This window comes from Leucopleurus acutus, assembly GCF_964270905.1.
Source record: "Leucopleurus acutus genome assembly, chromosome: 20".
Classification (NCBI taxonomy): Eukaryota; Metazoa; Chordata; class Mammalia; order Artiodactyla; family Delphinidae; genus Leucopleurus; species Leucopleurus acutus.
Window position 1 is genome coordinate 50,775,276 of NC_139162.1, and position 12,180 is coordinate 50,787,455.

A 12,180-nucleotide genomic window follows, 5' to 3' on the forward strand; every position below is an offset into this window, starting at 1 on the left:
GTCCTAAGTGGCACCACAGCTTGGACCCAAGGGCTGCCCAGGAGCCTCAGGCCCCAGCCCTAGTTGATCAAGCTGCAACTCTGTCCAGGACAGAAGGAAATGGCTGACCCCACACGTTTATCAGGGTTACTCTGGGCCCATTGTAAAGGTTCAAGTTTTACTTTCTGACCACCCAAATTCGATTCTGGAATGGTTTTTCCAGGTTCAACACTCATTTTTAACCTACTAAGACTTGACTTTAGATAGGGGATGTTACTGATAATCTCAAAATGTTTGTGAACAGAAATGGAAACATGCCACCTTGATTTGCTTTGAGTTTTTATTAGGGTGTCTAGAGCTGTGCTGTCCGATATAGTGGCCACTGGCCATGTGTGGCTACTGGGGTGCTATAAGCAGAAAATAAACACTAGATTCCTCAGACTTAGTACCAAAAAAACCCAAAAAAACCCCAAAATATCGTAATTATTTCATCATTTATTACCTGCTGAAGTGGTACTTTGGACATGGATATACTGGGTTAAATAAGATATACTGGTAGCACTAATTTCACCTCTTTTTACTTTTTTAATGTGGCTACTAAAAAATTTAAATTTGTGGCTCTGTGGTGTTCCTACTGGACAGCACTGGTCTAGAGAGCAAACTCTGAACCACCAGCAGGGGGCAGTCCTCAGTCAGAGATTGTTTAGTTCTTCAAATGAGAAATGAAACCGCCATGACTTTTCCCATTCCTTACCCTGTGAATGACTCACAGATTCTAGACAGCTACCAGTTACAAAACCCTATCCTAGGATAACAGGCCAAAGGGCCTGGCAAAGATGAGAACTTTCTCCATGAATGCTCTCCCAATGAGGAGTGGACGTTCTCTTGCTTTGCTTGTGCAGGGCTTCCCCTCAACCCCTCAGGCAGCCCCGGCCCGCGTGGGTGGATTCCTGAACCTGGCTGAGGCACCGATTCTTTCCATTCTCAAAAAACAGCCAATCTCCTTAAGCTTTCTGGGAACCAGAGAGAAGGCAGGAAAGCCTTCATGTGAAAGGACACGTGTTCTCGCACACATTCACCCAGTGATGGATGTCAGGAAATCAAGGACAGGAACCGGGGGCTCCAAAGTCCTCAGCCTGACTCCTCAGGGAGAACAACAGACATGAGGATGAGTTTCAAATGTCATCTGGCTGCTAAGGAAGCCCTGATACCTCACTGTTGAGGAAGTCTCCCCATCGTGAGCCTCCAATTGCCCCATACTTTTTCTACTATATAAAAGAACCCTTAAGACTTGGAAAGAAATGTTTGACCCTTCCATCAAAACAGAACCCATCCAGGGACTTCCCTGGTGGCACAGTGGTTAACAATCTGCCTGCCAATGCAGGGGACACGGGTTCAAGCCCTGGTGCGGGAAGATCCCACGTGCCGCGGAGCAACTAAGCCCGTGCACCACAACTACTGAGTCTGCGCTCTAGAGCCCAGGCACCACAACTACTGAAGCCCGCGTGCCTAGAGCCCATGCTCCGCAAAAAAGAGAAGCCACCACAATGAGAAGCCCACGCACTGCAACTAAGAGTAGCCCCTGCTCACCGCAACTAGAGAAAGCCCACGTGTAGCAATGAAGACCCAGCACAGCCAAAAATAAAAAATACAAATAACTTAAAAAATAATTCAAAAACAGAACCCATCCGAAGTCTCACCTCCTCTTTGTATACCACGGGCTCTCTCTAAAGGACAGTTAAGAAATCACAAGGTATGTTTGGAGACACACCACGCAACATTCCTTTTAGGAAGCCGCCCCTCCAGGGAAAACCGTCCCGGCCGGAGAGAAGACACACGTGTGATCACCTCAATTCTCCCTGCAGAGAATACAGTCCCCATTTCCTCCTAAACATGGCCCAGCTCCAATCAACGCAACTGGGGATTCTGGTCCTGCACAGAGGCCAGACAGGCGGGCTGCAGTGCCAGGCCCGTGGCAGGCGTACCTCCTGGTCCCCATTAGCTACGGCTGCTGTCAGCCTGGACATTACCTTGTCCAAGAGCTCTCTGGTCTCCTCGGTCAAGGGGTCGTGAGAGAACATGCAGTCATCGCCGTTGATGCAGTTTCCGGTCGTGTGGTACAACTTACACGGAAAATCACGTTCACGGCAAGTTAAGGCAAATGCCTCACCTCATGAAACCCACCCAAGGACAGAATCCAAGCCCCTTTGTTTTAGAGACAAGGAAACTGAGGCCCAGAGAGGCGAAGTGACTGGCTCAGAGCTGCACAGCAGGTTGGTAGCTGACCCAAGATGAGACCCCGGTTCTCGACATCCCCACTCCGTAGTGCTTCCCGCCCCACCACGCTGGCCTTGAGGCTGTGTCCTCAGATCCTCACTCAACAGGAAGAGGGGAAAAGTTCAACAATTTGCCCATGGTTACACAGCCATTTGAAAAATCTCAGAAAGATAACAGGCAATGGTATAAGCCAGTCTCGAGAGTACACTTGACCCTTGAACAACATGGGGGTTAGGGCGCCAACTCGGTCAAAAATCTGAGTATAATTTGTAATCCGTCCTCCATACCCTCAGTTCTGCATCTGTGGATCCAACCAACCACAGATCGTGTAGTACTGCAGTATTTACTACTGAAAACAAAACAATATCTGAGTGGACCTGCAGAGTTCAAACCCATGTTGTTCAAGGGTCAACTGTATATGTAAAGGGAACACATAATGTGTGTGCCTCCATTTAGTCATCTGCAGACTAGGAAGAGCAGACCCATCACAGGGCAGATGTGAGGGTTAAGAGATGGATGCGCAAAGCTCTTGGCACAGTACTGGCACACAGAGCGAAAGTGGGGTGAAGATCAGCTGTTATTACCAATAAGGAGAAAAGGAGCTCTGCACCCGCAATCAGATCAAATGTGGGCACCAAAGGATATCATGCATATAGGGGCAGTTCTCGGCTCTGGCACAAAATCCGGTGATGTAAAACTTGCACAGTTCTCGCTTCTTTGGTAGCTCGATGTCGTGGCTAAAATTACAGTGGTCTCCCTGGAAGAGAAGCAGTGAAAAGGTAAGGTGTTTGCAAAAGGAAGTACTGCTCTGTCACTGCTGAAGCACACAGGGACCGACGACAGAAACCCCCACCCCGACCCCAGAAAGGGCAGGAGGCCCAGGAAAGGCAGACACAGAAATGCAGTTTCCCACCAACCTGAAACTTCTGCCAAAGTGTGTGGCCCTTTCTCTTGCCCCTGCCTCCCTCCCCCATGTCCTCAGTCCTCCCGGCTCCGTTCTGCTGCCTTTCACTGCTTCTTTCTAACTCTTCCTCCTCTTGCCTTCGCCTCTCTTACTCACTTACTGTTAACATGCTGCATAACTGCTAGTATCCAGTTTCATGCTTCTTCCTTTCTAACAGAACCCCAATTTCTAACAGAACCCCAAACTCCCAAGGGAAGACAATACTGCCCTGATTTTTAAAAAAATCCCTTCACACAGTTTTCTTCCTCCTAGCCCTTGGATGTGATGCCTGGAGGCACAGCAGCCATTAAGCAACCATGAGGACAAAAGCCACACTCTTAAAGATGCCAGAATAAAAAGTAGGAAGGAACTTGGGTCCCCCATGGTGCCACTGACAACTGTACCAGCCCTGTAATGCCCCCACACCCCCGCCCCAGACCTTTTTTTTTTTTTGGCCACATCACACGGCATGCAGGATCTTAGTTCACCAACCAGGGATCAAACCCATGCCAGCTGCAGTGGAAGTGCAGAGTCCTAATCACTGGACCACCAGGGAATTCCCAGATTATTCTGAGAGACAAACATCTATGTGTTTAAGCCAGTGGAGTTGAGTTTTCTGCTATTTGTAGTCAAATTGTACAATCCAAACAAAACAACATCCAGGTAAACTGAAAAGAGAAACTGTTCTTCTATACCCACCCCCCCATTCTCTTAGGAATAGCTACTGTTTTTTGTTTATATATATTTTAAGTTTCTAAAAATAAGATGAATTGCAACTATAATAAGGACTATTTTACACACGAACACACTTTTGTTTAAAACACAGTAATATTTTTTCCTAAGACAGGTACACAGGTGCAGTACTCCCTGGGTACTTGCTTGCCAATATCTGCCTGCTGCCTGTATACCTGAATAAAAAGCTGCCTGGTTGAACTAACACTGGATTATACTTGTTTCCTTCAGAACTTTCAGGACATTGGCCCATCTTCTGGCATTATACGCTGCTGTGAAGGTCAAGGCTGACCTTGACCACCTTTTCTGTCTGGATGCCTTAATGATTCCCTCTCCAACACTGAAGTTCAGTAACTCAACCAGGATATGTTACACCTTTGCATGAGCATCAATTCTAACAAAACGTTTGAGGCCATATGGATTGGGTGAAAATTTTGGCCAAAAAAAATCCTCCCAAACCAAAAAAACCCAGATGTGTCACCAATCTTGTCCTGGCTCTTCAGTCACTCTGAGGAGTGAACTAAGTCTTCCAGGCCTTCCAGGCATCTCTCAGACAATCACTCCAAGCCCACCAGAACACTGCCCCCAGTGAGTGTGGCCTCCAGAACACTCCCAGAGGCCCATGTGTCCCTGCTCTGGGCACCCTGGTACTACTGGAACTGGCCCCTTACCCATGTGCACCGCCCTTCCACGAAGTATTTGCAGATGACTTTGCCTTTCTTATCGGACTGCTGGTGGGGCTTGTCATGGTCACCCCTCCGGTAGCTTCCACCGCCGTCCTGTTAGGAACACAGAGTGTGACTATAAAGGGGAATGAAGAGGAAGGGTAGGGAGGGCCTGTGCAGGCCAGGTGGAGACGGGCTCTGAGGGAGGGAAAGTGAAACAGGCTAGCTGGCAGGGATGAGCACGCCCCCGTGTAACAGGAGTGCTGACCAGCAGCTTCCATCCAGCATCCAACTCTGTGGGGTCTGAGCCCCGGAGCGTGGAGTGTGGGCAGCTGCGGACTCGCGCGCCACACACCTGCGCGGGACCGCATTCATTCCAAGAAGAGGTGGCACGAGCCTCCCTGGAAAACTCTCCAGGGCTAACTCAGGGACTCAGAGAACAGGTGACTGCAGGTGCTACAAAGATATGCCTTTAAAAACAGAGGGTCTCACCAGCAGCGCAACCCCCATGAGAGATAATTAGTGCTGACAGGCCCTACGGGGAACGGCTGATGGGAGCAGGGGGACAAGACCAGCCTCGGAGGATAACTCATTAAAGAAAAAAATGAATTTCAAGAAGAAGCCTTGAGTAAAAACATCAGATCAGAATGAAGAGCCGACTTACGCCCATGTCCTCGTCGTAGAAATCTTCGTCATCATTCATTCCACCCTTGTTCATCCCTCCTCGGCTGCCACCTCGACCACGGCCCCGGCCCATCCCTTTCCCTCGACCTCGGGAACCCCGGCCACGGCCTCGACTTAGCCCTGCAGAAGAGAGAAACGGCGTTAACCCAAGGCCTCCCTCCAGGACCCGAGGCCAGCAGCTGCCAGGAGGAGCCCCACGGACTGGCCCCTCGTGGCCCCCGCCCACCTCGTCCTCGGCCATCCTTGGACCGGCGGTACTGGTTCAGCTCCTTGGAATAGTCGTCATAGTCCTCATCTCCCATCGGCTCCTCACTTTCTCCATACTGGAATTCCGGAGGGAAGAGAAGCAGTAAAGTGTCATTTGGCGAACAATGAACAATGTCCTGAACTATATACTCCACCCCTTTCTGCCTTTTTGTACACTCGGGACAATGTCAAACTCAGAAGAGCAAGTGAGCAACCCAGTGACTCACACCTGTGCCCCCTCTTCACACGCCACAGCCTAAGCGGCGGCTGGTCGCAGTCTTCACTCTTAGGACTCCCAGCCCACTGGGCAGCTCCCAAGGGACAGCTGTGCAGCTAGAACAAGGGGCAGCATGGCAAGGTCTCGGGCAGGGACAAAACAGTGAGCGTGGTAGTTCTCCTCACGCGCACACGCGTTTGTGTGTGTGTAGGAGGTAACTAAACAGGCAACTGATTGCGAAGGCATTAAATGCTTCGAGAGTACCCTCGGGAACCCTGTCTTCAGGGATGGGAACTAAGGCGCTCGCTGAGAGAGCAGTGAGATGAAGATGTTTTTGACAGCTCACCCTTTGGTACTTTTTCAGTTCTGAACCACAGGAAGGTTTTCTCTATTCCAAATAATAAATGAACATTTCTAAACACATAAACCTGCCATCTGATGCTTTCTTTCCACCTCAGTCTTACAGACCTAGTCTTGCAGCTCACCAGCCACCTGCCCCCACTCCCACCCCCCACCCCAAGCTGGAGAAAGCCTTACTTCCATGTCCTCTTCATAGAAGTCCTCTTCGTCCTCCGGGTGGTCTCCTCCCACGGAGCCTCTGCCTCTGCCTCGGCTGCCCCTGCCCATGCCTCGGCCTCGAGACCCTCCGCGGCTTCCACGGCCTCGGTAGCCCCTGCCACGGCCTCGGTTGCCTGCATGGTGATTCAGACAGTGAGTGTCTGAGCAAGCAGGACCCACCAGCGGAAGAGAAGTTGACCCACTGACTGCCCAAGGTCAATCATTTCCTCCTCCTCCTCCTGTTCTAAGAAGCCTTCCCGGCTGCTCTAGGCTGATTCATGGTCCCTGGGCCCCTGGACAGGGGTAGCTGAGCACCGTGGACACACGCCTGCTGTAGCACTCACTACACTACCCTGACTGAGGCGCTGTCCGACACAAAGGCACCAGTCACATGTGGCTACTGAGTACCTGAAATGTGGCTGGCCAAGCTAAGAAATACTGTGAGTATAAAGTGCACACTGAATTTCAAAAACTTAATTAAAAAAGAGAGAGAGAGAGAGAATATAAAATGTCACATTTGTCTATTTTGATTATATATCGAAGTGAGATTTGGAATGTACTGATAAAATGTGTTGTTAAAATTAATTTCATCTGTTTCCTTTTACTTTTCTAATGTGACCACTAGAAAATTTGTAGTTGAATGGTGGCTTGCATTATATTTCTATTGGACAAGCTAGTCCAGAATCTCCCCAAAGAGCAGGGCCTATCTAGGGAGGAGTCTAAGAAAGACCGCCGAAAGAAAGAATGACCAGTCACTCAAACAACAAGCTGGGCCTCAAGCAGGGCTAAGAACTGCTGGGCTGGAAAATTCTGGAAGCACTCTGGGGTTGGGAAATATCATTGGCAGGAGATGGTTCTAAGAGGCCGGGCTGGGTTGCTGGTGCTCTGCCCTCCCCCATCATCCTCCTAACTGCCGCAGGTTCAAGGTTCAGAGGTGTGGCAGTCCCGTGGCTGCAGTCACACTTTATCAGGTGATGGGAGACGGGAGGCTGGGGGAGGAGGCGCCAGTTGTCAGTTACCGTCCCCAGGGGTGAGAGCTGTCCCTTCTATATCTCTTCATAGCTGACCAGGAAGTGAATTTAAAAAACCCTTCAGGGACTTCCCTGGTGGTCCAGTGGTTAGGACTCGGCGCGGGGTGTGGCCAAAAAAAACCAAAAAACAAAAAACCACCACCACCACCACCTTGAGCCACAGCAGTCTTCTCCTTGCCTCACGCCAGTCTGGCTCCATCCCAACCACGGCTTCAGCACTGGACCCTCTTCTCACGTGGCAGAACTCCGGTCCCCTGTGCTTGGGATAGAGCTCCCTGCCTGTCTCCTTCTATGCTTATCTCAGCCCTGCATGACTGCACATCTCTTCTCCCAGACTTGACGCTCCATGAGCACGTGGCCCATGAGGTCTGTCTGGCTCTGCACTGAGCGCCCAACCCCCAGCCCCGCGCCTGCTCCGACAACCTGGAGGAGAAGCTGCGCGTCTCACCTCGGCCCCGGCTGCTGCCCTCCTTGGCCCGCCGGTACTGGTTCAGCTCTTTGGTGAAGTCGTCGTAGTCGTCCTTGCCCATGTCCTCCTCCTCATCACCCTCGTACTCCCCGTACTGCTCGTTCTCATAGTCTTCGTACATGCCGTAGCCCTTGCTGTCCATCTTGGAGTAGGCCTTCTTGGGCAGGGGTGTGGTGTGCGACGGGGGATACTGCTGGTGGGACTGATGGGGAGAGGACAGTGAGCTGGCCCTGGGGCCTCGGATTCAGACCAAGATCCCCACTATTCCCTGAACTGGCACAGCTGTCTGGGCGTCTCTGCTGTCCCTGGGGTGAGACGCTAGCCCCCAGCCACCTGAATGAGATCTGGGCTGTTGGCCCAGATGTTTCTGTTCTTCAGAAAGAGCCACAGCTTTAAAGACAATTGAGAAACACAGGCCCCACGACCCCTGAATTACTGGAGAGGGAAAAGAAGGGTGTATTTCCCAGGTAGATAGAACAATCTCATTTGGGGAGGAGGCCTGATTGGCAAGAGGGGTGCTCCTCAGTCAACATTTTTCTGGGGCCTTAGAATTCAATTAATGACTATTTGGCAACCAAACTAGAAAACCATTTAAAATGATGCTTTCCAAAGTGTGCTAGTTCCAAGAGATACTGGATGAAGTTCAAAAATACACATACATGCACAAATGGAAGACACCAAGATGTCCTTCAGTAGGTAAATGGATAAACAAACTGTTACATTCAGACAATGGAGTATTCAACAATTAAAAGAAATAAGAAAGACATGGAGGGACTGTATAAACGAATATCGTTAAGTCAAAGAAGACAATCTGGAAAAGCTACATATGAGTCCAATTAAATGACATTCTGGAACAGGCAAAACTACAGAGACAGTAAAAAGACGGGTGGTTGCGAGGGGCTTGGGGGGAGGGACTGATGAGTAGGTAAAGAAAAGAGGACTTTTAGGGAATTGAAACTATTTTATATGATAGTGTATGGTGCATATATAACAAGATGCATTTGTCAAAACCCAAAGAACTGTAAAACACAAAGGGGGACCCTAATGTAAACTATGGACTCTAATCAAATACGTGCCAACGCTGGCTAAACAATTACAACAAACGTGCCACACTAATGCAAGACATTAAAAACTGGGGAACTGGGTGGGGTGGGGTGGGCAGGGAACTGGACTACCTGCTCCATTTTCTCCAAACCTAAAACTGCTCTAAAAACAACAGGGTCCTACTGCATAGCACAGGGAACTATATTCAATATCCTGTGACAAACCACAATGGAAAAGAATATGAAAGAATACGTGTACATATAACTGAGTCACCTTGCTGTACAGAAGAAATTAGCACAACACTGAAAATTAACTATATTCAATAAAATTTAAAAAATAAAACTGCTCTAAAGATAAAGTCTATTCATTTAAAAAATCCACACTCATTATAAAAAAAAAGAAAACATGAAACATGGAGATGTATACAACTACTTTAGCAGATCCTTTTTTTTGTTTTGGCTGCGTTGGGTTTTTGTTGCGGTGCGCAGGCTTAGTTGCCCCATGGCACGTGGGATCTTAGTTCCCCGACCAGGGATCGAACCCGTGTCCCCTGCATTGGAGGGTGGATTCTTAACCACTGGACCACGAGGGAAGTGCCACTTTAGCAGATCTTAAAATGCCTCAACCCCTAGTTCCCAATCAAAGTTGGTGCTGTTCTCTCCATTCCCTGATGCCCTCAGGTTTAAAGCCTGAATCTACATTAGTAAATCAATGTCAACTCTTATTCCTTACAATAACTTATCTGTTATGATGGATGATGCTGAGTTACAGGATACCTTTAAGAACTACTAACTTTAAAAATACTTTTTATCAAAATTTGAAAATCTATGTTGATTTACTTCTTACTGGTTTTGCCTGAGGAAAATAAAAAAATATACAAACCAGACAAATAATTTAAATTTATGCTTAAGCTCAGTGGTATATTACTTCTGACCCCACAACATCCGAGATGATTTACTCCCATAACCGTTTCATTCTCTTGCCAACTTTCCACAAAAGGACACTGCTGAACAGTGGAAAAGTCAGCTCTCACAGGGACAAATCATCATCTTTCTTGGGGACAGGGGATATGACAAGCCCTGCCAAGGCCATGGGAAAAGGTGGCATACAGAAGTATGGCAATCAGCCACTGACTGGGCTCAACCCCAGCTCCTGTACTTCAGAGCCGTGCAACCTGGCTGAAGTTCTCGAAGTCTCAGCGTCCTCACCTATAAAGCGGGGATAAAAACAATACCTAATCTTGCAGAATTAAAATCCGTGTAAAGTGCCACGTAAGAATGCCCAGCACACAGCCAGTGCTCAGGAAACATGGGCGATTTCATTACCCCCAGCTCCGAGCCCCATGGGGGTCCCTGACCAGCAGTCACTCACCGGCGCATAGGGGGGGCTGTACTCTCTGTACTTGCGGTGCCCCTTCTCGCTGGGGCTGAAATCCGAGTCATCTGAGAAGTCAGAGAAGTCATCGCTGGAAGAAGCGTGGCGCTGCAAGGACAGGGGCAGAGGATTAGAGCTTCTGCGGAGGGCTGGCCACCTGCACAGTCACTGCTGGAATGTGCCGGTAGGGCTCCTTGCAAAACGCCTCACCTAGGGGCATCTAGCAGCAATGGAGCATGAGCTACCAACTCTTTTAGAAAAGGTCTTTATCCAATTTGGGGAAAGGAAAAACAGCCCGATTAAGAGTGCCCTCTGGCCTGACAAGATGAGCTCGGCCCCTGGGGCGCTCGGCTGGGCCCAGCGCCAGGAGGCCCAGCACATCCGCCAGGACCTACTTTGTGCTTGGATTTCCGCCTCTTCTTGGATCTCCTCTTCTCCTTCTCCCGCTCTTTCTTGCGTTTCCGCTTCAGCCTCCGGTGAGACTTCTCCTCATCTGAGTCGCTGTGGTGCTTCTCCCCCTTCTCCTTCCGGCTCCTCTCGGGGCCTCCGGAGGCGTCCTGGGTCTCCTCGGCCCCGTCATCCTCCAGTTCGCCTTCTTCCAACTCACCATCTTCCCTATGAACCAACCCCAAAGCCGACGTGAGCACGGGGTTTGAGGGGAGAGCCGCGGGGGCTGTGGGCTGGCCCAGGGCGATGGGAACGCGGGGCCCAGCGCTGAGGGCGAGAGGCCCGGGGAGACAGGGCGGGGGCCGCTCCCCATCCCATCCCGTATCTCCCCCAAAGGGCTGCATCAGCTCTGTCTGTCCCGGCTGGGGGCGGGGGCGCCGTGGATGCCAGAGGTGCTGCCACGAGCAAACAGGCTCCGGTCCCTGGATTTCGAGGCCTGACTGCTCTGCCAGCTCCACGGCTCTGGGCCAGAGGCAGGGAGCTAAGCAGGTGGAGAGAGGGGAAGGGTCCCAGGCCCCTCCTGACACGACCACACGAGGGCTCGCCCCCACCTGCTGTTGGCCCCCTTGCTTCCCACCTGACTTGCCTCACCTCCGGGTATCCTTTCTGGCTCCCTGTCCTACGACTTCCTGACTCTGCCAAATCCCCCACGGCACCCCAATCTCTCTTACTTTACAAAACAAAAGCACTCTCCACATGTGACAGATGCTGCTGACAGGACGTTCTGAACATCAAAGTATGTACAGGGTGGGGGGTGGGGGGTGGGGATTAAGGAAGGAGCAGCTGGAAAAATAATCCCGTTTTTGAGCCAAACCCACAGACACAGTTCTCACAAGTGCAGGAGTTGCTTTAAAAAAATAAACAAATGTAAAAAATGTCAAAAGCTCCTCAAGTTCCTCATGCATGACGATGGCAAAGTATGTGTGAGAGCATAAAAAACTCCTTCCTTCTCCATTAACTAAGACCCACAAAGAGAATGTGAAGAAGATAAAGAGTAACATAATGAACCCAGGACCTAAAAGGCTAACCACAGAGAGAACTAATCTAGGCCAAAAAGGCCTCGGCCGTTCAGATGGGAGCCGGTCAGCATGGGAACAAGCTCAGGGGCTTGTTCCGGCGAGCCCGGCCCCTGGAGCCCTGAAGGTTCTAACAGGCTTTGTGGAGAAACAACTGCCGACCTCTCTGAGGATCCTCCACGGCCCTTTCCCTCGCACTGCTCCCTTTGTGCGCCTCCACGCTGCTCCCCACCAAGGGGACTCTTCCATTAACTCTCACTCCCAATTCAAAGGGGTCGGGGCAGCTTCAAACCCAAATGGTACAGCCCCACGGCTACCCTGGCAGAGGTCAAGGGCAGCTCTCAAACACAGAATGCAGGACCAAAACTCCTCCCGACGTTTCAAAGGAAACAATACAGAGAGGTGACCGATGGGTGCCTCGTGCTGTTCCCCTGGAACCGCCAGGCTGTCGTGGGCCAGCCCAGAGGGAAGATGCCGAGTCAACTGTGGTGGCGGCAG

The 12,180-nt window shown here is 50.4% G+C and overlaps 1 protein-coding gene across 2 annotated transcripts in view; it reads right to left on the minus strand.

The window, feature by feature from the left end:
- Positions 1 to 12,180, minus strand: part of ZC3H4 (zinc finger CCCH-type containing 4) — a gene marked incomplete at its 5' end in the record, with an annotated part of 42,543 nt that overhangs the window by 15,785 nt on the left and 14,578 nt on the right. For both annotated transcript variants that reach the window (XM_082862373.1, XM_082862374.1), the window contains 9 exons: positions 2,010 to 2,119; positions 2,902 to 3,013; positions 4,603 to 4,710; positions 5,261 to 5,400; positions 5,507 to 5,603; positions 6,281 to 6,435; positions 7,781 to 8,003; positions 10,217 to 10,327; positions 10,615 to 10,834. In XM_082862373.1, coding sequence (XP_082718499.1) covers positions 2,010 to 2,119; positions 2,902 to 3,013; positions 4,603 to 4,710; positions 5,261 to 5,400; positions 5,507 to 5,603; positions 6,281 to 6,435; positions 7,781 to 8,003; positions 10,217 to 10,327; positions 10,615 to 10,834 — 1,276 coding nt within the window. The remainder of the gene's footprint in view (positions 1 to 2,009; positions 2,120 to 2,901; positions 3,014 to 4,602; positions 4,711 to 5,260; positions 5,401 to 5,506; positions 5,604 to 6,280; positions 6,436 to 7,780; positions 8,004 to 10,216; positions 10,328 to 10,614; positions 10,835 to 12,180) is intronic.